Here is a 26286-nt window from a genome sequence, read left to right on the forward strand (position 1 = left end):
AAGATTTTTTTCACTCTGAACTCTGTTCTTTAGCTGTTCTAAGCAGATGGTGCAACCACAGGCCTGCAGAGCGTCAGCAATGCAAATACTGTCTGTTTCAGTCACAAAAATCTATTAATATCCAGATGCACAGAAAATCAAGTTCAATAAAAGCAGGTCAGCTTTGCATCAGCCTTATCCTACATCAGGTGAAGGATATAAGAAATGAATTCCATCGAGTAAATCAGTAAATTGCAAATCATTCCATCAGTAAATTGCAAATTTGCTCACATACATTGAGAAGACATCAGTGATGTTAAATATTTGTTGTGTAAATGGTGCAAATAACCTTTATGTGTCACATCTCCTATCTGCATTTGATTGATCATCTTTCAAATGCACATCTGTATCTGATACGTCAGTGCGCTTCGGTGAATGAATGCTTCTGTGGCTACATATGAAATGAGGGACTGGAAACTGACATTATGATCAAAGCTCTCAGCGTATTGTTGAATCAAAACCGTCCTCTGAAATTGACTTGTGTTCATCTCCCATAAGGTGCAGAATTTAGTCAAATATTCATATATTCATTCATGTTTTTTATTTATTTTCTTGATAACTTTGTGACAGTTCAGTGTATTCACACCATGATGGATCTTTTCCCTTCTGCATCCGTATATTTATGTCACAGCTTTGTTAGGTATCCTCTGCTTTCTCCATCACTGAAAAATAACTGTTACATGACTTCATAACAACAAATGCCCCAGCATTTTATTCACAATACCATGAGGAGTCTTGCCTCCCACTTTTATCTGAACTTAAGTGCTTTCTTGTCCTCTCTAAGAATGTATTTTTAGGGGAGAATTATAAATATAGAGCCTGGTGTATGAAAAATAATAAATGTATAATTTTGGTATAGTCTGTGATCGAAAATAGAAATCTGTTTCTTTTCTCAGCAACAACAGTGCAGTAGCAATATTCTTACGTAACAACACTTTTGAAACGACAGTACTTTCATGCAAAGCAAATCTCATAGGGCAGTCAAAGGCATCGAGATAACATCCAGTGTCAACATCAAACATGATGCATGCAGTTTCAACTTAATCGTCATGCATCAGCAAACAAATGGATACATATGTACACATCCTGCTTTACGAAAATGTTAAAACCTCTATCCAGGTATCTTTACATATTACATATACACAATACGGAAATTTTCTAAAGGCATAGTTCAGTTTTCTGAGAAGTTTTCCTTCTGACCCAGAGTGAAACGGACTCATGGATGTTTTTCATGCTGCTTTGTGAAGTTTAGACACAGTGAACAGGAAAATTAGCATAACTTTGCTCAGCAAGTGCATCAACCACAACCAGATGGTTGCCTAGCAACTTGGGGTAACACAGCACTGTTATCACATTACATTTGTTTGTATGACAGTGAGGTGATACATTAGTGTTGCTAAATTCGCAAATAAGTTATAATTACCATTGCCAGGGCCACCTTAATTCTCTCCAACATGCGAAGGAGCCTCGCTAAAACAATTTATCTGTGAAGTGATCTTTGGGCTGGTTTTCACAAGCCTTGTTGTTGGCTTCTTGGTACTCACACTCACTGGACGTAGAGTTTAGGTATAAGCTAGCCTTCTCTGCTGCACATTTCATACTGCTTTCTCCTTCCCTTCTGCTGTCTGTGTCACTGTTTTCAAAACTCCCTTTGCCACTGTAAGGAACAACAACAACCTCCTAGCAGTTTAGTCGGCTTGGTTCTTTTAGTGAATCATCTGTTTTTATGTCTGCATTGTGTCTTGGTGTCTCTCTGCATGTGAATGTTCCACCAAAGCAATTTCCCCAACACTGCATCTTAGGGTTAGCCCACCCAAACAATTATGATTGGTTAAAAGAAATACAACCACCCTCATATAGTTCTGTGCTGCAGAATGGTCTGACTGCACCTCAATAGCATTCTGCTATAGGGTGACAATGCTCTGGCTTGTTTGTATTTCTTTGAACCAACTACATTTGTCTTGGGTTTAGTTAGGCCCAAGATGCAGCAGCTGTGTCCTCTCGAAATAGTGACAGGGAGATTGTGTTGGTTGAACATTTGCCTGCTGTAGGTGAGCACTATTGTTAAAATGGCTGATTCAGCAAAAGGACCTCGCAGCAACTTATTGCGCGATCAAAATAATCAGTAAAAGTTGACATAGGTTCTTGCTCAGAAGTTGCTGTTGTTTCCTGTAGATAAGGACATTTTTTAAAGTTGTTACATACAGATAACAGAAGGGGTGGAAAAAGCTGCATGAAATGTATGGAGGAAGTGGTAGACTTATATCTGAAGTCTACGTTCAGTGAGTCAGACTACCTGGAAATAACTGTTAAGAGTTACATGTGGGCACATGTAAAGAGAAAGTGGATCCGACTTTGAACAGAACACACAAATGCAGACACACATTCATGCGTTTGTCTCACTCGGGTGAGTCACAAAGAGTTACAGTATGTTACAAAAACCTATTCTGCTTGTCTAAAAATTTGTTTCAAACTCATAACACAGTTTCAAACCATTTATATTCCTTTGTGTAAACACGCTCAAACACAAAATCAGCCTATGGAGCTTGGATTTTATCAGTGACCTTCTTTACAGAATCAGTACAACAATGATGAACATTTACCACTTTTCTGACAGTTTTAAATCAAAGTGTAGCAATGTATAGTTTTGATATGATATATACATGCAATGCACAGAACAAGCTGCTGGTAAAGCAGCTCAGTTAACCTATAAACACTGAAAATAACATTCAGGAACAAGATCATGCTCCAGTCTACATTCAGAATGGCAATTTACGAGATGTGTCACAGTGATTCCTTGTTGTTGTGTAAAGGCATTCCAATGTGGGCTCGTGATTTTAGGACAGTTACCAGTAAAAACAATGTAGTAATTAGTGGCCCTCTTTGGTTTTAATAACTCTCTGGTTCTGATTCATCTCATTGATGAACAGCTTTCAGATACACACAAACAGGGAAACTGCCCTTTCGAGGTTGACCGAGGGGAATCAATCCCACCCCTGAGTTTAATACAGTGATGCTTAGGAGAAGCAATATGTGCTGCAGATGAAAACTGCACTTCATTTACCCAGATAGTGTCGGGTAGTGCATGTGTAAGAAAATCACAGGACATTTGAAGAGTCCCATGTGTGCCGTTTTATGGGTAAACCTTATCACTGAGCTTGCTTTATTTATTTCCTGCAGGTGTGACAATACCAGCTGATGCTTCTTCATCATCGCAGGGTTGTTGGTTTAATCTCCACTTTAGATCCTGCCTGCATTTAGACTTTAACTTTTTGTTTTCATCTAGTTTCACAGTCGCTGCAGTCTTGGGGCGTTCACTGGTTTCTGTATCTTCACTGAACTCGATATTCTGACCTGGTTCAGCACTCGGGTTGGACACTGAGGCTCTACGTGTCTGCTGATAAGACGAGCAGAGGTCCTGCCACTTCTGTCGATTGGCATCTATTCCGTCCACCATTGGCTGTAATTTCCTATTGAGCTTCAGCAGCGCCTAAGAGAGTCACAGATACAGAGAGTTCAGGTAATTTCCAAAATCCAAAAGGATGATTTTTATTCATCATAATCTTTATTCCAGACTCAAAATGGTCCATAAAATTACATACAAATACAAATTAAAAAAAAAAAAAACAGTAACAAAACAAAAAAAACAACAACAACAACCAAAAAAACCCCAAAAAACAAAACAAAAACCACTACACATGTAAACTATATAAACAGTCTCTCCGGTGTCTCCAGAGCACAGAAGTGTACCGGACACTGCTCTGCCCAGGTTTGACAAAGGCTTGAATAACTTTATTATCAGAATCCATGAGTCGCTTAGAGAACTTAAAAATAAAATTTCTAATAACAACATTCAGTGTTCTGACATTATTATGCACAAACAACTGGCTCGCACTGGTTATTATTGCACTATTATTGCAAATGTGTAGCTTAACTGATCAAGTGTTATCTACCTGGTAAAGAGGTTTACAGATCCCATCGATCCATTCTCGCTGTAAGGCAGGTAGTTCGTCTTTGCGATTGCGGTCAAAGATGGCCTACAGAAAGACAATAGTCTTCAGTTATCCTTGATCAAAGACATTCATTATAACCATCGAACAAAAATCTGGTCAACATCCCAGTGAAAGATGAGACTCTAGCCCTTTTCAGACATGGGATTCATACCATTGCAGCTCTATCAATCTCTTAAAGCATTTTGTCATACATGCGTACGTCCGTTTCATAATATTATTCCTCATGCTTGATTCAGACTGTTTCACCACGGTGACAAAGAAAGCTGCAGTGCACATACAATACTTGCCCTATTTTGTCTTCTATACTGAACGGTACACCCACTTAGTGTACCAACAAACGAAAGACTAAATCTGAACTACTAGCAGCTTATCAAACTGTTCCAAACAACTAGTAATCTATCTTATTCATGGTGTCCTTAAAGGTTAGGGTCCTTATCAATCCTGTCCCCATATCAGGGTGTATCTATAATTCTAAGTAATCACTGTTATATATGTGATGTGCAACTCTCTATCAGCTTGCAGACACTCACATGGATCTTGCTGCTGTCTGATGCTGCTGGTATTTACTAAACTCAGAGGAAAGACTCCTACAAACTTGCAAGCAACAACTGAACTTCATCTACTGTGGACATTTTGTCAAACCTCCGATTATATTAATTTTTAGCAAGTCTCATTACTCTGAATTGTTACAGTCTCTGGCTTCATTGCAGTAGAGTTAAAAAGTTTCAGTTTGTAATATATGCAATTTTGTAGGACAATGTGAATGAGAAATGTGATTTTGGAACAGCGCTGGTGTTGAAATGTGGAAAGAAAAGATTCCTCAAATTGCTTCACACAAGTACTGTCTTGTATTGAAACTGAAACAGAAATGTTACAAGTTTTAGTTGCCATACGATTAATGAAAAGGACTGCATGTATCTTACTTACTGCTGGGGTTAGCTTCAGCTCAGACCTCTCTCTGTCACCTTGTTCAAAGAATTCACTCGTCACCAGCTCTGCCACCTTAGGACATCAATGAAAACAATCATTACTTCATTATTTTCCTCTAACATAGTGTAGCATTTTAATATCATAATTTGCACCGAGAGCTAAAGGGCGCAAGCATTCTGTTATATTTTTGTGCTTCATTTACTTAAAGTAGTATAACGTACTACTCTGGAAACGGGTTGCGTTAACTCTCCACCTGCCTTGTGCAATTTAAAAAAACAACTGGGAAAGGAGCATAAACTGGGACAAGCAGCGCAATCCTCTTTAAGCGTTAAGCAAATAAACGTCAGTTGTACATAAATCAAACACGTCTGCGTGTCTAACTACAAGGGAGTAAGTGGATTAGTGAACTAACTGGGAGACTTCCCGGCAAAGCAAACAAGCTTAATTGAAGTTCATTTAGAAAGCTTTAGGAGGCTTATGTCTTTAGCCAATACAGAGAGACTCAGGGGAATACATTTGTTAAAAAATAATTCTTGTTTCTTTTTCTCTACTTTGATGAAGTCCTATTTTGCTCCTTTTGGCAACTAAAGAAACCAAAAAAAAGTGTTTAAGGTACTATATTCAGTGGATTTTTGAACTGCTAGCATTCCATTTGAGCAAAAAATTTGTGATCAAACCTGTTTGGATATCTTCCATGGTCGAGTGACCGCGCCCAGATCACAAGCGGTCATCAGCATAGACCTGTTGATGACATTAAAGCTCGATTCTGGCACATCATTTTGCTTTTCACAGTTAAAGGGATTTTTGTTTTATTTAGCAAAAATGTACAAACCTGAGAACTTCTCTGTGTCCTTCATCTGTCCAGCTGAATTCTCCAGACAGAACACACTCAAAGAATTTGGTTCTGCGCCTTACAATTCAAACAGACAGTCAAGGATAAAAAACAATGTTAAGCGAGATCATGCGGACACTTTATAATACAACAGGAATCTAAATGTGAATTCCTCTGATTGCTTGTAAAAATGCATCGAAAAATCTGCAATAATTTTTTTCCCCAGTATTACGTATTATCAATCCTGAACTCCCTTCAGCACTGAATGTACTAAAAAGCCCACTTACTCAAAGTGCAAAGTAAGGTCTGTGGAGAGAATAGCCTGCTTCAATAGTTGCATCATGTTGCTATACTCCTTAGAGCAGAGGTTTGCAAAGATATTGTGACCCTGTGAGAGAAAACACAACAGTATGCAATAGGTACACACAAAAAAGCAAGCGGGGATGAGTAATAGCGACTAAAATATCTCCTTAAGTCCAGGGCATTGGTAAAGTCATCGCTCACTGTCAAATGAAGCTCCCATTAGCTATGTTAATTAGTAATGTGTATGGACTTTCTCTGTCCTCTGTTAAAAGAAATCAATAGAGAACACAATTCCCGCTGATCAAACTGATATACACCTGAGACAAAGTAGCCTCCTGACGTCAGTAGTGGTCTCTGCTGTTGCCTACCAGCAGTCTGTGCCTCCAGCACCATCCCAGATTGCGCAGCAGTGGTCTCAGAGCCATGTTGAAACATTTTTAGGGGTTTAGAAATGCAATTAAGGAGGCTTTTATTGGGCTTTCGTGGTATTTTTATGGTGCATTTGGGTTTTGTATTGTTTTGCATGTGTTTTCTTGTTGAGCTGATGGATTTGGGACAGACGTTGCAAACTAGCTTAAGGTGTGCCAGGGGGACTTGACCTATGACTGCACAGATAAAGAAAGTACTGTAATGTCTGTGGCTGAGTTGTTTCACCTTTATAGTTGTTTGTGCCATTTTCAAATGAGCTAGTACGAGGAAAATGCAAAGAAGGAAAATCTGACAAAGTCCCTGAAAGCTCCTAAACTGATGTCATGTGACATTAAAGCTATTCAACATTGTATTTGGTGCTTTTCTTCCAGTATTTTATCACTTCATGTTGCAGGAAACAAATACCACAAAAGAATACATGATCCTATGCTAATCGCATAAAAATGTTGGTCTTACCTCACTTTGCAGGATCATGACTGCGTGGTTGAAGTGATGATGCTCCAGAGTGGCTGATGTTCCGTAAAGCAGAGCCAGAGCGGAGCCTGTCCTGCAGGAAATTCAAACAAGTGATACTTTCAGGCAGAAACAGTAATATAGGTTTTCCTCACACCTCAGTCACGTGACTTACTTGGCTTGAAACGCGTTGTTGGTGCCTCGATGGTCCAAGTCATGGCACAAACAGCCGACCATCAGAGCCAGAATCTCTGCCTCGGACAGGACATCCTGGAAACTGGCTGTCTGCACAAAGCAAAGCAAACAAGAACATTCTTAGCATTTACATAGGAGCATCAACCATTTTCCATTCATTTTGCACAGTTATTTACTTATCTATACATATGCATGCGTTACATAGGGTAAAATAGGATAGGATAGTACCCTACTCATTTTGTTTGCATATTGTTTCCTTTTGATTTGCATTTGAGTTCAGTTCTTGCACTGTGTATGTTTCATATGAGCTTGATTGGTCATCACATGGACAATAAAAAAAAGCCTTCTGGTGAAAAGTTTCATGGTCTTTAACCCCAAGAACACCAAATCTACTGTCAAGCATGGTGGTGGTGGCAGTATCATGCTGTGTGGCTGTTCGGTTGCCAGTGAAACTGGTGCTTTACACAAAGTAAGAAATATAATAAAGACGGAGTATAACCTCCACATTCTTCAGGAAAATCTAAAATCGACAGCATGAAGTTTAGTTCTTAAATGCCGTTGGATGTGTCAATGTGATAATGAGTCCAAACACTCATCAAAGGTGATAAAGAAACGGTTTAACTCAGGCTAGAATCAAGATTTTAGACTGGTCTTCTATTCCTGTAGTCTTGACTTAAACACCATCAAGGTCATGTAGAATGTGATACAGAAACAAATCTGTGCCAAAAAGTCAACAAATATAGCTGAATTGCAGCAAAGAGTGATCAAAGATACAATCGGTAGCTTGTGGATGTGGAGGGCTACCAAAAGTGACAAGTTGAGGTGAAAATGGCCAAAGGATGTTTAACCAGATATTCACATTGCTGTATGTATATTTTTGACCAAGTAGATGTGGTCATATTTCCAGAAAGCCTATAATAAATCTATGAATGAACCAAATGCATATTTTTTATGAGAAAGATGCATGTGTTTCAATGTTTCCATCACAGAAAATATAGAGTTATAGGAGTCACTGGAAACTTAGCTGCCATGATACATATGGTCTTCACAAGTGTATGAAGCTTTTGTTCCAAACTGCATATTTTGGGTGGGTGTTAAAATTTCCCAGCAGACCTTGAACATCTCCTGTCACTATTGGTGTGACCGGAAGCAGGTGTGACTGTTAGAATCAGCCAATCAGGGCCAAGAATGTTTGGACACAACCAGGAGGGAAAACACAGATGCAGGTGAGAAACAGAAAGCTCTTAAACATGGTTTTTAACTTCATTAAACCGTGCTCAGTTGTATTTAATATAAGTATGAGCCAGAGCTTTTATTGAAGTGTTGCTGCTGCTGCCGCTACTGAAAGCTGCTTTTTTACACAGAGAACAAGCCTGAGGATAGATTTTCTTCATAGCTCGGCTAACCAATGCACAGAGGTTTAGAAGGGACTGTTAGTAACAGCTTCCTGCATTTCCAAGGAGCAGTGAGTACAGACAAACTTTCCCTTAAGGGGTTTAAAATGAGCTCCAGCAGAAACTGCGTTACAAAACCCTGGGTATTATTTATTATTTTATGTTTAGGTTGTTAACTAAATATTGTTATATTGCTGCATTGAATGTTTGTATTTTGATGTTTATTCATGTCATTCATGTAATGGTAAAACCTTGCAATAGCAACAGCGATTTCTCTCTTTGCATCTTGGTTACAGTCGTGCACTAGGAATTTATGTGTTCCCAAGTTTACATTTTTTTTGCTCTCATCAATTCACCTCCATTGGAAAAGAGTGTATCAGGCCTACAGGGGTGCATAAGACCGATACTATATCAAAATTGGAATTAAGTGGGTGGGCTATAATAGGCTAACACAGGATATGGATGTATGATAGGGTGTGATGGGATAAGATGAACTGAAAAAAAACAACAGACGGTATAAAACATTCCCCTTGTGGATCTATAACAGCACAATCTGTAAAAACAAAAACAAAAAAAACGAGCCTATAAGAAATCAGCTCAAATAAAAGAAATGTTTGAATTTATGAAGGGGAATAGAAAAATATCGGGGCCATCTTCCAGCACCAGGACCAACATAACTAGCAATAAAACACTAAAGCAGGACTAGTTAAGATAACACACTTGAGGGAATACTGCTACTAATGGGATTTAATAGGATGGAGTAAGATGTGACTGATCACAGGCTGTTACTACAAAGTTAACTTGAGGTTCTGGAGCAGGATATATACAGATCAGCACTTCTAAAAACAGCTCCTTCTGAACAGTCTTGAAAAACCAACATTTGTACAAAATCCTGTAGAGACTGCATAAAGCCTTTGGCTTTCTTTGACAAGCAAAGTTATGACACACAGGCTATGGGTAGAGCTAAGATCCTTCTTTCTTTCTTTTCCCCCTGTTGGCTTCTAAACAATTATTCAATAGTTTTATTGTGGTATAATATTAAAACAGAGACTCATTAAAGCACTGAAGCCTTGTACTTGTTGACCTTATTAGATTCGCAGTAATCCTACCTACCAGTTCTAATCATATTTTGGTGTTTGTTCTTTACTTATTTCTGATGCAGGTGACTTTTTTTTCCTGCTTTGGCTGTAGAAGCTGTATTCTGTTTCTGCTGTGTGTTTTTACTAGCTTGAAAGAGTTATTTTGGGAATCTGTCTAACTTTCGTGTATATGTATTTGAAAGGCATGAATGTTTTTTTCAGATTTTTTTATGGTATGAGCTGATTGATGAGAAAAATAAATGTTAAAAGACATGTGTATGATGTGTGGCCTTCATTATATTAGACCTGAGTAGTTACAGTTTGCGACACTAGAGCTATTAGTCTGGTTTAGAAACCCTGGATTGACTTAACAAATTGATAACCAGCTTTCTGTGAGTGCGGCTGTTTGGCTTTGATAAACCAGGTAACAAAAACAAATCCTGGGTATGTTGATCTTGCTTCATTATAAAGGCCTCAGCAGGGAAATGTGATCGTTTGCTTATTGATGTTTGCATGATTTCTGCATATGATATGGCCTTCTCTTGCCTTCCTCAGAGACCCTCTCACTCTGCATAATGAACTCCATGAGATCTTCCAGGAATGATGATGGCATCTTCCATGAGAACATAACCTTCTCTGGAGCCAAACTTACTATGATGATGGACCCAGGTAAGAAATGAGCCCTAAAAGCTCAGAGTTAAACCTGGAGTTACCTCATTAACACCAAATCCTGCTTTGTAGTCCAGGCCTGTGATCATCCTGGAAAGTTGATCATTCTCTTCAAGGCTTTACCTCAGAGAGTCCTGCTTAGAATTTTATCTTAATGATGTTTCCCCCTGTGATGTTTCCTCCTAATGATCTTTTATTTAGTGACTGGTTGTTGATTAATTTAATGGTAATGAAGTTTTTTTTTCTTTCTCAAGGCTGGCTTTTAACTTGTTTGAACCATTAAGGGTCTAATTTTGAATGCTGACTTTTGTTGGAATTAAGCTTCCACTGTATAGACAGTTTTATAGTGTGGAGTGAAACCAAAAACTTAGTAAATACAGACTGAACCAGGCAATATATGAAACAAGACTTGGAGATATGCCTCTTAGAAAGCTGGGTATTATTTTCTTTGTGGGCATGTAAATCAGCCTTACTCCATTGCTCTAATTGGCTTTAATCTGACTTCGCTGAATCTGTATTGAAACTTACTGTGATCATCACGAACATGCACTGCGACACATTGAAAGCGTGTCTCCAGTTATGATATGCAACAGTTCGATAGTTCTTCCTCACAGTCAGAAGCCAGCGACACAAAACCTGCAAGGAGACAGACATACAGATGGCATATTTACAGTACATTGTATATACACTGTGGACTGATAAACACACAACACTTTACAACAGAAGTATATCACTTTAATTCCAAATGTGTCAGGTTTGAATCGCCTTATTACCGCCCGGCAAAACTGCGTTTTCCGGAAGGTATTGTTTTGAGCTGCATGGTCTTGGTTGGTTGGTTGGTTGCTTGTTTGTCTGTAACAATTTGGTTTCCACGTGATAACTCGATAAAATATTGATGTAGCCTCACCATATTTGGTACACAGGTGTACCATACTAAGACACAGGTCAAGTTCGAATTTGGTGACCGTGACCTCATTTTCAAGGTCACAGGGGTCATCTTTGTCGCGGTCCACGTTTGGTAAAACTTCTTGTTATAATTGCGTTATTTTCAAGTTGAACAGTGGGGTCTTTATGTCAAATTCAAACCTAGCACTTTAGATTTACTAAATTAAAAATACAGATCTCACAGTACTAACTCAGCGCAACAAAAGTCAGTCTCATTGCTCAGATTCAGATCTTTATTTTTTTTTCAATACTTTGTATGTCAACATTTATTTCTGAATACAGAATCAACCCTCCTCATCATAGTGGATAGCAGCGTTGCACAAGCTTCTGCAGAGATGTTCAGTCATTTGTCAGTAACTATTATTCTTTCCAAAAGGGGTTGTGTTGTTTTAAAATCCTCCCAAATGAACCCGTCTGTTGGATTAAAGTGAGATGACAAACTTGGCTAGGTTATCGTCAATTCTCCTTCTTTAGGAAATCTTTTTGCATGCGTTGGATCATTATCATGTCAACATATTCCTCTTCTGACAAACTTCTTCTTGTCAGCCAGTATTTTGGTTTATCCACAGACATTCAAGGTGCATGTATAAATTCCATCTCCTTGCCACCTTTTGCGCTTTTGCCCCATATCATCAAACTCCCACCTCTGTGCTTCACTGTCAGAACTATGCATTCACTGTGATAGTCCTGGTTAAGTTCATGCCAAACATGCTGGACACCATCTGAGCCACACAAATGTATTTTGGTGTCATCGGACTAAAGAATATGCTGCCAGCAGTCATCAGGCTTCTTTTCATGGTTTTAAAGTTCATCATAATTTTTTGATCGAAGGTTTTTTTTTTTAAATGTCAACCATAGAGTTTGATGTTACGCAATGTCCTTCACACTGTCTGAGCTGTCACGGAAACTGATTTCCATTAAGAACCAAAGAGCCTGAAGCGCATCTGCTTTTTAGAGCTTGAATGTGAAAGTAGCACACTCTCTGTGGCGTCATTTTAGGAAAACAACCACAGCAGCTCTGATTAGCGGTATTATGGCTCATTCTGCACCTCCTGATTACTGCTTCAACTGTGTTTCCACTCATTTTTAGCTGCCGACCGATCCTTTCCCACCCTTGTGAAATCTTCCAATTACATTTCTCCGTTCTTCTGGCAATTCCTTTCCATGTGGAGCCATCTGGTGTTCACAGCTCATTTTATAGCCATGTTCGTGCATTTAGGCAGACTGAAAATGATGAAATACTCAGTTTTGTTTCTACCTTGTGTGTCAGCGTTCACAGCTGTATTCGCTTTTGTCGCTGTGAGTTTCTACATTGGGTTCTGTCTTTTCAATATAGTCTTTATAAAGTATTTTTCAGTTGTTTGTAAGAGGAAATATGTGACATTTAAATGATATTGGACATGGGGTGTACTCACTTCAGTTGCATATGTTTTTATTACAGGACTAAATTCGAGAGCCTTACCTCATAGTCTATTTTAAACTTTTGGACGACACCAAGTTCCAGAAACATCCTGAGCGATGCGGTGATCATTGCGTCATTGTCCAGAGAGAAGTCGTTGAAGTGAAACTCATCGATGCCTAACTCACTGCTCAGGGGGATCTTGGCAGCCTTAGGGGGGAAGAGGACAGAGCTGCCAGTCACTCAGCATGCAGGTTTCCAATTATATGTCACCCTTAACCACTCACACATTCCACACGAAGTCAGAATATGGTGGCTTCATGCATATGTGAATGTTTGCTCGTCACCTTAAGTCTGTCAACTTCCACCTTGGAGCAGGTAGCATGGTAGGACAACATCTGAAAAACGCAGAAGTCGTGCAAAATAGTGAGACGTTTTTTTGAGACAATGACTTGAGTAGATAAGAACAACTCTTGGAGAGATAACCACACAAGATAATCAATATTTTCTGAGAATTTCAGTGTGGCCTACTTGTGTTCTTACATAAACAGGATCAAAGAAAGTACATCTCTGCTTTTAAAGCCTATTTGTTTGCTATGTTTCATGTCTCCGAACAGGAAAGAAAAAAAAAATCTTTTTAAAAAATCCATCAGGTGATTAAAGAAAGAGCAAAGATTATGTGACAAATACAGCGGTGTGCGTTGCCTTTGATGAGAGGTGAGCAGACTGGCACACGTATTTATCATGAATTATTGAAAGCAGCTGAAATATTTATGGTCAAGACGCAGAACCATGTTTTCTGAGGATAATGTGACTGCTCAGGTTAGATAGCGGGCAGTGGAGCAGAACACAGATGGAGACACTAATGAATGTAAAGACCTGCTGCTGCAATTAGCATTAATCAGTGACATCACATTCGCCTACAGTTAATAATTTCTCATGCATCAAGCCTGAAATGATTTCAAAGCGTGCAGTAAACATCTGTCTTCATAGTGAAGTATTTTATTTAAGAACAGTTCATGTGAATTTATTTTTCATCTAAATTGGGAACTTATTTATGACAATCTATGAAAATCATGATTTTAATGTCTATAAAAACTTGGATTTATCTGTATTGAGACTTGTTTTTTATCAACATCGCTCAGTTTGCAAATGGAGTTATATTGGATTAGTATTATAAAAATGAGAATTACTATCATTAATATTAGGAAATGTTATACATTTGGGTCCAAATGTGTGCCAGATGTTGATTTATAGTGACAAAATACAGCATGGCATTGTGAAACATATGTTATCGATAGATTTTAATTAGTTTTTGGTAGTTTTTATGCATTTTTACTACAAATATCTTGTCCAAAATTATGCTTATCCCTTGAAATTGTCACCAGTTTTAGAGAAATTAAAGCTTCTATACGATTCCAAATGCTCCTTGAAGTTCTTCCGTGTTCTACAACAGTTTAATACACTATAAACTGAGAGCAGGAGTTCTTTAGTCAGCTACTAGTCACTTGTAAGTCATGGCTACAGCCGAAGAGTGGCTGTTACGGTGCAACACTGAGAGAGAGCTGCACGTCCTGGAAAGGCCATAAAGTTATATCTGAGTGTTTTCAAGCACCAGTGGCCACAGTGCAAGGCATCATTAAAAACTGCAAAGAGTTGCACACTGAGGAGTGGGCCTAAATCCCAATGAAGACAGCTTGTTAGCAAGTGGCAGAACCGCTTAATTGATGCGGTGGCAATTAAAGGTTTTGCCATTGACTCCTAAAAGGGGGTATGAATAATTGTAGACATTCCACTTTCAGTAAAAATGTAGGAAAAAAAAAAAACCAGAAACAGTTGGAATTCATCATTGGCCATATTTAGTCAGGTTTTATGCCATTTTTGGCTGAAAAAAACATGAACTTGGCATGGTTATGAATACTTTGGAGACTAATTTTATATGGAATTAATGAGAAGATAGCAGCAAATTTAGCCAAAGATTTAAAAAGAACGTATCATGTGCAAGTAAATATACATGTAAATGTCTTTTGGGTGCGGTTTAATCATCATGCTTACATCCAGTGCTACAGACTGTTTGGCCCATGTCTTCTTTACTTGATTGTACATCATAGTGTTGTTGATTCCAAGCCCACAGAATATCACAAATGCCTGCACACACACACACACACACACAAAACATGAGATTTTCAGTTGTATGCACAATCAAAATCTTTCTACTTAGGATATCATGATAATTTTAAGCAGTTCACCTCAAAGAGTCTCTGATCTGCATCATTGAAAGTCTTTCTGTCCAGACGGTTCAGAATCTGTGCGACTCCTGCATAAGATACACAAAAATAATTAGCTGTGAAATGAAAATAGGTTTCCAGTGGGATAATATTGATTATTTCTGGTCAACCTACCGATTATCTGGTGGGTTCGATTCCAGATGGGGACGCACAACACTGATCTGATGTGGAATCCTGAGGCCTGATCTGCCTGCAAAGACAGAATCAGACAGCTTGTATGTATTAGTTTTACAAAATGTGTCTGTGGCCTACATTTCTTTTCTTAGACTGGGTGTTAAATAAAGGTTTAATGTAGGCTCTAATAGGTGCGATAAAGATGCCGCTGTGTCCACACCTCAGCATCAAAGCGTGGGTCCTGACACACGTCGCTGATGTTAACGGGCAGTCCCGTGGAAGCCACCAGCTCAGCAATGCTGTTATTGATCAGCCAGTCGGAGCAGGACAACTTCTCCATGCTGACGTGGCCAATAGCACAAAGAGGAAACAACAGGCACTTACACATCCAAAACAACAGCAGTAAATACTGAGAGTAAACATTGAGCGGGCTAATTCCAGCATGACTAGCTTTGTCATGCTAGAATGCATCAGCACGTTGTGGGTTTGTGTGAACGCTGTGCACACATGTTTCTGTTGTAGTGACCTACATCTGGAATAGATAACAGCTTTTTCACAGCGGATACTCTTGCTTGTCACTGTACTGAAATTGCATATGGAATTAAAAATGCCTATTATACCTGATAAATATAATTATTAACCAGTGTGCACAGAAGCATGACTCCACTAATTGGAATGCAGCTATAATTAGTAATAATATCCCTGCTGTACACAATTGTCTGCCGTGACAAATGTCTGTCATCAGTGTCTTTTTTTCATAGTGTTGCTTTCACCTGATATCTCGGTCAATGTTGCACAAAGGAGACATGAGCTCAAACGTCTTGGAGAACTTCACAACCTGTGAGAAAGGCATGTATCAAAACAACCAGAAGCAGCAGCTTAATTTAGCAACAATGGTAGGAGAAGTTTGCACAAAAATGACACACAGTTTAACCGTCTGAACCCCAAGCAGTTTATGAGTACTTTTTTGCTCATTTTTGCTCACTGTGGGCCCATTTTTCACTTGAATGTAAAGTCCTGCACCTCTATAGAAACAGCACAACCATGTATAGAAGTAGAGAGAATTCAAAAATGTTCATTTGCAAAATTCAAACCAACATGTATAACTTTTTCCAAGAGCCTATAAGCACTGTTACCAATACTGGAAACAAATGGTGACCCCCGCATGCTAGACATATTTTACGGTTTACCTTTTTTCACACTACCCTGCATCTCAACTCTAGAAAGATGTTTCACCATGCAGAATGTACCTTCCAATAATTTGCTGACAACTTGCTCCTCTGTATACTGTTTTTAAGCCATGCTGCTTTTAGTTTATTTTTTCATCTCAATATCTCTTCTTGTGTCCTCTCTGCTCTATGTAAACACGGCCTGCAGTTCAGTCGAAAAGTCTCTGAATTTTTGACCCACAAATGTTGGTCGCTTTGCAAAAAGGGACAGAGATTTTTTAAAATTTTCCAGAATCCAGTCGCAGAAAATATTTCACTTAATTTTTTATTTATTTTTCTAAATCGGACATGTAGAACAAACTGAGTTTGATGAAATATCATGATTCTGACTTGTTATGCGGTCAATTTTTTCAAAGGAGCCAGATGCTGCATAACAGTTCTTTTAGTTTTTGCAGTTTCTGGCTCTGATAAATAGTATAATTCTGGAGATTTAAACAAAAAAAATAACATATCAGCAGGCTTTGGGGTTCAGAGGATCAATGAAACATTTCAACTAAACTTGGGTAGGTGCTGTACATGTATCTCGAGGCAAGAAAAAGGACAAAAAGTACAAGCAAAAACAGGTCTCACAGGTGAGTCGATGTCCTCCAGAAGAAGCACAGAGCAGCGTTCACACTGTAGTAAGGTCAACGCTCGCTGCATGATCTTCCTGACAATCTTCTCCAGGTCGGTCTGCTCCTCAAACAGGTCATTGACCACCTCTAGCAAAGCCTGTGGAGGCGAGAATACACATTGTGACTGACAGCTTCAAATTTACAATTATCATGTTATTGAAGGTAATTTTATGTGCCACAGCAGCGTAAAATCCCATGTGCAGTTTCATTGTGTTGATGTCTTTACAGTGAGTGATGTATATTTTATTCTAAATAGGTTTAATACATCATCTGAGAAAAGATCAAGCTTATTTTGCACATGGTTACAACTTCTTACCCGACTCCTTTCATACTCCTTGCGGGACTCTGAGAATAACTTGGCATTAGAAATCGATATTCCACAGAATGGTAGATACATCTGCAGCACCTGAGTGAAAGCACAAAAAAATGTTGTTAACAGCCTATATAATCTATAAATGTTAGCTCTCTGTATGCTAAACTAAAGGACATTAAACTGGGTGAGAGAAACAGAGAGAATATGAGGTGATGCTGGTAGAAAGTCATGATGGAGTCAGCCTCTTCTCAGCACTTATTCCTCTCAATAGATACCCTGTTAATGAAGTATTGATTCAGAGGTTTAGAGAGACATCAGTGGCCCTAAAATGTCTGGATAAGCTGACGGATGACGTTTTTCTTCTATTTTCACCGTCTTTGGTGCTGAAAATAGTTTCTGACATTGCTATATTTAGTGTTTTGCTTTGGATTCCAAAAAGAAATCATTTAAAAATGATGACCAACTTGATTTCTTTGAAGCTGAAGTGAGAGAGCAGACTGTATGATGTCAGAATAAATGGGTTTCCACAACTTTATTCTGCCACCTTGTGGACAAACTGTTGCTTCTCGGTGCAGTTTGGTAGATTTTTGCAAACTACTTATTAAAAACACTTGTTTACATAAAGTGAATCCAACACTTTTGCCTTTTTATTGCACCGACCGCTCACTTAAACAAGACGCAACACTTTTCGCTTCCGCAAGATGCACAATATATGATTTTTTCATCAGCAAACTGGGAGAATGAGATTGTAATCATGAGCTGCGGAGCTGTAAATGAAACTGCAAACCTATTTCAAGTGGATAGCTCAGGGAGCTACTGGAAGTGTATTAACTCAAAGCATGTTTCCTAAGTATGTGTGTGTGCGCGTTTGTGTGTGTGTGTATTACACAACCAGACATATTTAATGTGCACTTGAGCAAAAGCTTGACCTCTTCTCCTCATTTTTCTGCTGTTTTGCTTCCAAGGGATCACTTTGCCTCTTCTCCTCAGCCATTAAGAAGATTCACAGTACAAACAGTGCTGCACAGCTTCAGTACTACTGTGCAAGTGTGTGTGTGTGTGGTTTGGGGTGCACAATCCAATTTTACCTCCATCTTTAAAACGTCCTTAATGGTACAAATGTTGACGGGAATACTGAAGATGATCGACTCACCCGCGCGTTGCATGTTTTTATTTTAATCTCACCTTCTCATCATCCTCAGTAAATGGGGTGCCTATTGGGTTTTTATTAATCGCTTGGACAACACCAATAACCTCTCCATCACTGTTGCAGATGGCCATGCAGAGGATGGACTGAGTCTTGTAGCCGGTTAACTTGTCAATCTCATCGCTGAAGCGGTGATCCTGCAATGTAGTCATAAAGAAAAATGAAAAATAATACCAAATAAATGTAAATATACACCCCAGTGTAGTCAGTAAAATGACAGCACATTTGACCTCATGGCCTCACCTCTCCATAAGATTTGGTTTGTATGTGCCTGCTCAGTGTGATTTTTGCACATTTATATTCACAACTCTGCAGCAATCGATTGTTTTCACAATCAGCAGAGAAACTATAATGCCCCTCACTGGCACATATCTATAGTATTGCATTAATAGACCGCAGGGGGAAGCGTATCATCACGTTAGGTTCCCAAGCAGCCCAGGGCCATGATATAATGATGTGGTGCGCAACTGGTAGCTCATGACTGGAGCTTGTGGGAATCTGCGAGACTTATTGGCTCGATTTTCCTGCCTTTTTCTTTGACGACTATACACTAAGATTTCCCCCCCTCTTTATTCTGACGTAATTGAGCTAATTAACCAGAGTCCTCACTGGGCTTCACTGAGTCTCCAGTTGAGCTGCTCGGCATGCGCAAAAGTTTTATCTCGAGGGGTGGGGCGATGTTTCTAGCCACTGAACACTGTCCTCTGGCAGGAAGGAAACTTCAAAAACAGCTAATTAAAATGGGTTTCTTTCTTTCTTTCTCTTTAAAAAAAACATTTGTGGGGACTTTTCATGCAGTAATATGGCCAAAGGTGCATCTCCTGTAACTTTGGGGTTATCTGTGGTCATATTTTTCTGAGTGCAATTTAAAAAAATAGAGTTTTGATACCCCAACTAGTCATATATTAATGTTCAAAATCTTAATTTACTCCAAACACGTCTGAATTAACTTTTGTCTGAGTGAAAAAAATATAAATAGAACATATAATTAGAACCACACAGACTTTTACCTCATATGCATTTGAGATGTTTACGGTCTCTCCATGCTCTGCCACATATCCTATGATGCCTTTCCCCCATGGCACCTGCACCTCATTGGAGTTCAGGGTGCTGGATGATGGTCTGACTGTGGTGCCGGAGTGCACATCAAAGAACTTGGACACCAGAGTCCTCTTGTGAGCGGGTCCCTCAACCAGGAAAAGCGAGCACCTGTCCGCATCCACCAGGATACACACGTTGATCAGGATCTTATAACTCAGGTTTGTCAGGTCCAGATCATTGGAGATGTCCTTCACTAACTCCAAGAAGAACTCCCTCTCGTTGGTTTCTTTGAGTCTGTACTTGTAGTCGATGGCGCTGGACGCGTACTGGGGCACGTTGACCCGGGACTCCAGCAGGGCGCTCAGGATGTGCGCCGTGGTCGGAGGCAGGGAGCTGGCTTTACGCAGGAGCGCACGGCGCCTCATGCTGGACTGGGACTCGTGTTCGCTGAGGCTCACATGCTCGTCGTAGGTGCGGTGCGCGGTGGTGGCTTTGGACCGGGCGAAGTTCCGCCGCAGCTCCATGTGGGACGATCTGCGCCGGAGCCCGTCGGCGTTGGTCGGCCAGAGCGGGTCCGTGGAGGCGCCGCGCTTCTCCTCCGCCGCGGACACTTTCGACGGCTGATGCTCCTTCAGCCACCTGCTCACCTGGTCACACTTGGCTTTCCGAACCAGGTACTCCTCGAACAGGTCCGGGTGGCAGTCCAGAAACGCCTCTATATCCGAGAAGTCGAACGCAGTCATGGTGAAAGCTGGAAGGAGACTCTGAAATGTGATGGAACTAGAGTTTAGGCGAGTGGATGAGAGGGTGAGGCGACTACAGCCGAGCTTCTCAGAGAAGAGATGTCCTCAAAGCAGTTGCTCCTTCATCCCTAGCAGGAGCCAGTCCATTGCGCACTCTTCCCTGAACCACTGGGAGCAGAAGTGGTCAAGATCCACTTTATCTGAGAGCGAAGTGATGACGCCTGAGAGAGGAGCTACAGCTGTCAGTCAAACCAGAGATGGAGCTGCTCTCTGGGGGGGGGGGGGGTTCTGTTCAATAGTATGCAGAGGTGCAGAAAAGCATGGCTCCTATATATATTCTCCCTGGAAAATGAAAAAAAAATGCAGGGGCAGCCTGTTCAGTCGCTCTCTTTTATTGTATACCACCAGAGACCTTGTGTGCAGGGCTCCTATTAAAACAGAACAGATCGGATGTTTCATTTACATTTAAAACGTGCAGGAAGAAACAGTTTTCTTCTGTGTACCCTTGGAGTGATGAGGTGAAAAACAGTTTAAGTCAACAATGAAACAGTTTGGAGGAGGAGAGAAAATTAAAGTTATTCCATGCAAGATGGATAGATAGATAGATAGATAGATAGATAGAGTGGGTGTAAAGGTATAAAAGCAGCTCTGACTACCTTGCCTTATGAGCAGCTCTGAATAACTCAAGGGCACCTGTCTCCCAGCTAACAGAATGTGACTGAATAGATGGAGAAAGAACGTGAAAACACTCAAAGAAAATGTGTTATTTTGCAACAATTTATGCCCTGAGTCACATGCAGCTGAATAAAAAAAAAAAGAAGAAGCAAAACAAAAACACTGTTGTCATGGATGTGATTTGTCTGAAAACATTTCCCATTGTACACTAAAACACGCGTGTGTTACCTTGGAGTCACACACATACTAACGCCCACACACTGGCTGTACCTCTGTAGCAGTGAAATGTGTTTTCTTGAAACATGAAATTAATGAAATATTCTCCAGAGCTGTGAGCTTTGAAGTGCAAGTTCACAGTTTCATCTTTTATTCTTTCATTCTCGGCTCACATGAAAGAAACATCATGAATGTCTCCATAAAAAGTCTTTCAGGAAGCTTGTGAGTCCCCCGAGGAGGCCGGGATGGATGCGAGGTGTTCAATGAAGGCAGCTGGCTGAGGTCCCCTGGTCATAGGATGAGGGCGACTGGCTGCACGTATGAGATCAGACTGCTGCAACATTGGTGTCTTTTAAACACAATCTCTCCTTACCTCAAACAAGTGGTTTCAGTCACCAAAACCTAACTCAGTCTTAAATATATTAGTAGCTAAACAGTGTAAAAATGCTGCGTCAGAGATCTTTTCATTGTAATTCATTCTGTTGCATTGTGCTCACATAGCAACTGTGGAGTTTGAAGGTTCTGGGTTCGATCCCCCTCACCACCTGGGGTCTTTCTGGTTGCATGAAGCACACACGTTCTCCCTGTACCTGCGTGGGCTTCTTCCCAATGCTCCGGCGTCCTCAGACAGGCCAAAGACATACACAGTAGGTTAATTTGTGAGTCTAAACTGGCTTTAGGTGAGTGTGAGCGCGCCTGGTTGGACCCCTGTGTCAGCTTGGACAAAGTCAAGCCCCCAGGTATGAACAATGGATTGTAAATATGCATAAATAAAGCCTTTAAAAACAATTACCAAACCGTACAACAAACCTGTATGTCGGAGGATACATTTCAGGAGTATCAGTTGGCTTCAGGGGCCACCTCAAGCAGCTTTTTGACCACTGGGTGTTATGCTTGCAGTTTGCTATCTGAATGGAGTAAATAATTAATGTTTTCCTCTAGAGAGAGGTGAATTAATTTCTCGCTGTGTTTTGGAGGTTACTGGGGTATGAAGTTCTGTAAAAGGCGCAGATTAAGTTGAATTCCTATTTGTGGGTGAAATCCTGCAGGGGTTAACCATCAGCTTGCATCTGCACAATAACTTAATATTAGAGAAATCACTGCAGGCTCTGGCACATTTGTAATGCAGCGGCAGGAAATGTAATCCGGAGAGCAGCGGCTCTGCTGGGGCAGAGCTGGATAATTGGTTACTGGACTTAGCTTAGGCTGCTTGATAGGACTTGGGTGTTTTGCTAAGACTTTGGACAAGGTCTCCTGAGAATCCCAATTAAAAAGCAGAATGCAGAATATGGGTCTTGTGAACTGACAAACAAGGCAAGGTCTCCTGCTTGGAAAGCAGTCCATGTCATGTGCAAGGAGAGGTAGCTGCATTCATTATATGTGCTGATTGAGAACTGGTGTGTAGAGGCAGTTTTCAGGTTTCTGATGGGGAGTAAGTCAAGCATGTTGTCCTATTTAAAGGCACCGAAGATGTATTTCTTTCCAATCAGCCGCTTAATGTCTGTAATGAAACCCCACATGAGCATCTTACCTGCAGAAGAACATGTTTGGTTGTGTGTCATAATGTGATATCTGCATTTGATATCACAAGTGTTCCTTGCACCTTTTTGCAGGTTGTGTGTGTTGCATACTTCAATCCAAAAATCAGAATTTTGTCACATCTGATTTTGCCATTTTTAAGTCATTGTCACTAAAATTGGATAGAACCACTTCAGTTCTTCATAAATAATTCCATTTTTAAACATCTCGACTGTTGCTTTTTCGGTCATTAATATTTATTGTTATGCAGTATACAACAGAAGTGAGTACACCTCTGTATAATAGAGTTTAAATGTCAAATGATACAAAAGTGCAACACTTCAAAATAATAGTGTTACTTCTAAATTAAAAAGTTTGCTCTAATTTAAAATTTAAAACTGACTATTCAGATTTGGTTGCACAGTAGGAACTCAGTGCATGAAAAGTCAATACTGAAGCACAAAGCTTTATTTTTTTTTTTCAATACTTTGAGTCTCCAACTTTACTCAGTGTCTTTGGCATGGAGGATACCAAATTTCTGGAGAGATGTTCTTCAGAATTTTTTCTTCGCTGCTGTTTGCTGGAGGGGTTGGGATGCTCTGCCTTTCTCTTTAAAGTACAAATGGATTCTATTCAGGGGACACATTTGTCCAGGTCATAGTTTTCAGTTTTTCTCCTTTAGAAACTCTTGTGTGATTTTGTGTTTTGGATGGTTTTCATGCTCACATGTTTCTCAAAGCTGGGTGGCATCTCTTCAGCCAGTGAGTATTTTGGTCTATCAACAGATGCATTGGTGTATTTATTCATCCTCTCAATGCCTTTTGTATCCCATATCATGACTCTCCAACCTCCGTGCTTCACTGTCAGGACTGTGCATTCACGGTGGTAGGCCTGGTCAGGTTCACGCCAAACATGCTGGACCCAATCTGAGCCAAACAAATGTATCTTGATCTCTTCTGACCAAAAATGTGTTCATAAGACATCATTCCATGGATTTTACCAAAGTTTAATGCTACAGTTTTGTGCTGAAGAACAAGCAAGGGTTTTTTTTCTGGACTGTCCATTGAGGTCCAAGAGAGCACTAAGTTTTCACCAAAGCTAAATTTTCATTTATATCCAAAATGAGAAGTCTGAGGTACTTGCCTGCCCGTCTGTTTTTTCAAAGCTAGATAGTGAAAGTAGTGCATGGTCCATGGCATCATTTTAGGAGGGAGACCACCACAGCTCTGATAATTGGTACTATGTCTCATGCTGTACCTCCTGATTACTGCTGCACCTTTGTTTCCTTTGATTTTTTTTTCCTGACTGCTGATCTTCAGATTGGGCTGCTCAGCGGCGCAGTGGTTACTTTCGCCTTGCAGCAAGAAGATCCCTGGTTCGAATCCCGGGGTGGGCCTGGGATCTTTCTGCATGGAGTTTGCATGTTCTCCCTGTGCATGCGTGGGTTTCCTCCGGGCACTCCGGCTTCCTCCCACAGTCCAAAAATATGCTGAGGTTGATTGACTACTCTAAATTGTCCGTAGGTGTGAATGCAAGTGTGATTGTTCGTCTGTGTATGTAGCCCTGCGACAGACTGGCGACCTGTCCAGGGTGTCCCCTGCCTTCGCCCGAGTCAGCTGGGATAGACTCCAGCACCCCCCGCGACCCTAGTGAGGATAAAGCGGTGTATAGAGAATGGATGGATGGATGATCTTCAAATTTCTTTTCCGTGTGGAGCAATGATGCAGACATGCAAAAAAAATACAAGCCTAAGGTTCAAAACTGAGAAAGTTTTGGTGTTCCCTGGTCTCAGTGATCACAAATTTACAAAACTGTGTGAAATAATGCAGTTTGAAGAGACACAATAATGTACTCACTTCTTTTACAATGTACGTCAAACTTAAGTTTTTAAAGGCTTTAATGGTTGAAATATTATTTTCAGATTTAAAAAAAGTCTATATTCTATATGTTTATTTATACACAAATGATATTTGTTTAGCCAAAATGTGGACAAGGAAAAAATATTGTTTCCATTTATTAATATTTAACAAGCTAAATCAACTGAACAATAGATGTTTAAATGTGTTCTGAATCATTAAACACTTAATTCCATTTCAGATTAAGTTGCACAGGAGGTTAAAAGTTCATTAAACACGGATTTAGAAACATAGTTTTTTCAAAATGTGTTATGTTAATTTCTAGTCACTTCTCAATCTTTCATGTATTAGACTTATTTATCAGACTGACAGCCCGAATAATGGACACATGGAGCTTACATCTCAAAATCCATTAAATCCAAGGAGATGTTCAACAAAATGTACACACGCATTGTAAATCCACCTAAGACGAAGTGATTGTCAGGTGGAAATGATCTGCTGGAGTAATTTAGATTCCCTTTGAGCGGGTTTTGTTCCATTCACTGTGGGGTGTATAGGTGGGCTCTTCTTGCTCTTTATGCTGCATACGAACGGAGACGATGAAACCTGACTCCTGTAACCAAATCCTGCTCGCACACAGCTTGTATCTGGTGTCGGCTTGTGCTGCTTAGAGCCGGCTTGATTTTCATTCCACCCCATTCTCAGTTGTACGAGCTCACCAAACTGTGAATGTGTAATATTATCAGATCCGCACTTGATGACTGCATGATCCTGAGCAGTGATTGCCTGCTGCTAGAAAAGTATTAGTACGAAACATCAGCACATGTTGATGGCTGCATCGCGGAGATTAGAAATTACTCTTTTAAGCTGATATTATCCTGTTCCAAATAGTGGAACAGGATATTATGTACATGGACGTGATGCAAGCTACGTAGTTGGAAGACATTGTTTCAGTGTTTAGTGAGTTTAGTCCTAGAAAGGCTTTTTAAATGACACCTCTGTTGTACACTCTATTCTGTGGGCTGGATTGGGTGACAGTCACTGTGATCCTACTGTTTGTTGTAGCACCGTCACTCTGGATGTCCCAGGAACCTAAACCCACCTCACTGATCACAAGCAAACAGGAGGGAATCCTGTTTAAGAGCTTCTGTGTTCCTACTTTTAATGCGACTTCTTCAAAAGTAAGGCATAGTAGAAACCTCTCTGGATTTCTTCCTCAGCTACCACAGCCCAGGTAAGTGAACGTAACAGCATAATTTGCAATTATTGTGGTCATTAGCAGTTAAAACTGTAAGAATGACATAGCAGAAGACTCATTAGATAAGATCACAGTGTCAGCCTTTATGCTGGTTCATGAAATATTGTTTCATTTCTCATGTTTGCAGTTTAATCTACAATATAATTTATTGCTATGACATTTAGTAAACAAGGGCTGCAAATAATTAGATTTTTCATTGCTGATTAATCATTTAAATTATTTTCTCAATGAATAGATTGCTTTATTAGATTAGTTTATTCTGCTAAATGTCAGAAAATGGTGACAAATGTTGATCAGTGTCACCCAAAACCAAAGATGACAAATATCTAATGCCCACAAAAGATATTCGGTTTACTGTCACTCAGAAGGAAAGAAACCAACAACATATTCAATATTAAAGAGCTAGAATTTTTAAAAAAAAAAGACTTTATTTACTGCAAACCAATTAAATCGTCAGAGTATTTGAAGATGAATAGATGAATTTATTAGTTTACAGCTAATTGACATGTTGATAAATCATTGAAAGCCAATTGA

The 26286-nt window shown here is 39.8% G+C and overlaps 1 protein-coding gene and 1 long non-coding RNA gene across 2 annotated transcripts; one reads left to right on the forward strand and one right to left on the reverse strand.

The window, feature by feature from the left end:
* Positions 1 to 565: 565 nt before the first annotated feature.
* Positions 566 to 20647, reverse strand: pde11al (phosphodiesterase 11a, like). Its single transcript, XM_022194489.2, has 20 exons — positions 19456 to 20647; positions 18424 to 18582; positions 17242 to 17331; positions 16882 to 17022; positions 15856 to 15920; positions 15303 to 15423; positions 15083 to 15158; positions 14930 to 14997; positions 14736 to 14828; positions 13028 to 13078; positions 12744 to 12890; positions 10865 to 10972; positions 7175 to 7284; positions 7003 to 7093; positions 6102 to 6202; positions 5815 to 5892; positions 5660 to 5723; positions 4980 to 5054; positions 3993 to 4076; positions 566 to 3529 (listed from the first exon to the last, which is right to left on the reverse strand). Exons 1-20 carry the CDS (start codon positions 20227 to 20229, stop codon positions 3203 to 3205), a joined length of 2823 nt encoding a protein of 940 aa, XP_022050181.2. The 5' UTR covers positions 20230 to 20647; the 3' UTR covers positions 566 to 3202.
* On the forward strand, positions 7987 to 12824 carry LOC127536507 (uncharacterized). Its single transcript, XR_007945527.1, has 3 exons — positions 7987 to 8659; positions 10223 to 10336; positions 12723 to 12824. It is a non-coding gene; the product is annotated as an uncharacterized LOC127536507 (long non-coding RNA).
* Positions 20648 to 26286: the final 5639 nt, after the last annotated feature.

Source organism: Acanthochromis polyacanthus, chromosome 12, assembly GCF_021347895.1.
Source record: "Acanthochromis polyacanthus isolate Apoly-LR-REF ecotype Palm Island chromosome 12, KAUST_Apoly_ChrSc, whole genome shotgun sequence".
Lineage (NCBI taxonomy): Eukaryota > Metazoa > Chordata > Actinopteri > Pomacentridae > Acanthochromis > Acanthochromis polyacanthus.

Bases quoted from the DNA above. Each gene is read 5' to 3' on its own strand.
- pde11al (XM_022194489.2), bottom strand. From the start codon at position 20,229: ATGACTGCGTTCGACTTCTCGGATATAGAGGCGTTTCTGGACTGCCAC. The intron at 13,079-14,735 runs GTAAGCATGATG...TGCGTTTTTCAG, and splicing joins AACAGTCTGTAGCACTGGAT to ATGTTGTCCTACCATGCTAC. The intron at 5,724-5,814 runs GTTTGTACATTT...TGTCATCAACAG, and splicing joins GGACACAGAGAAGTTCTCAG to GTCTATGCTGATGACCGCTT.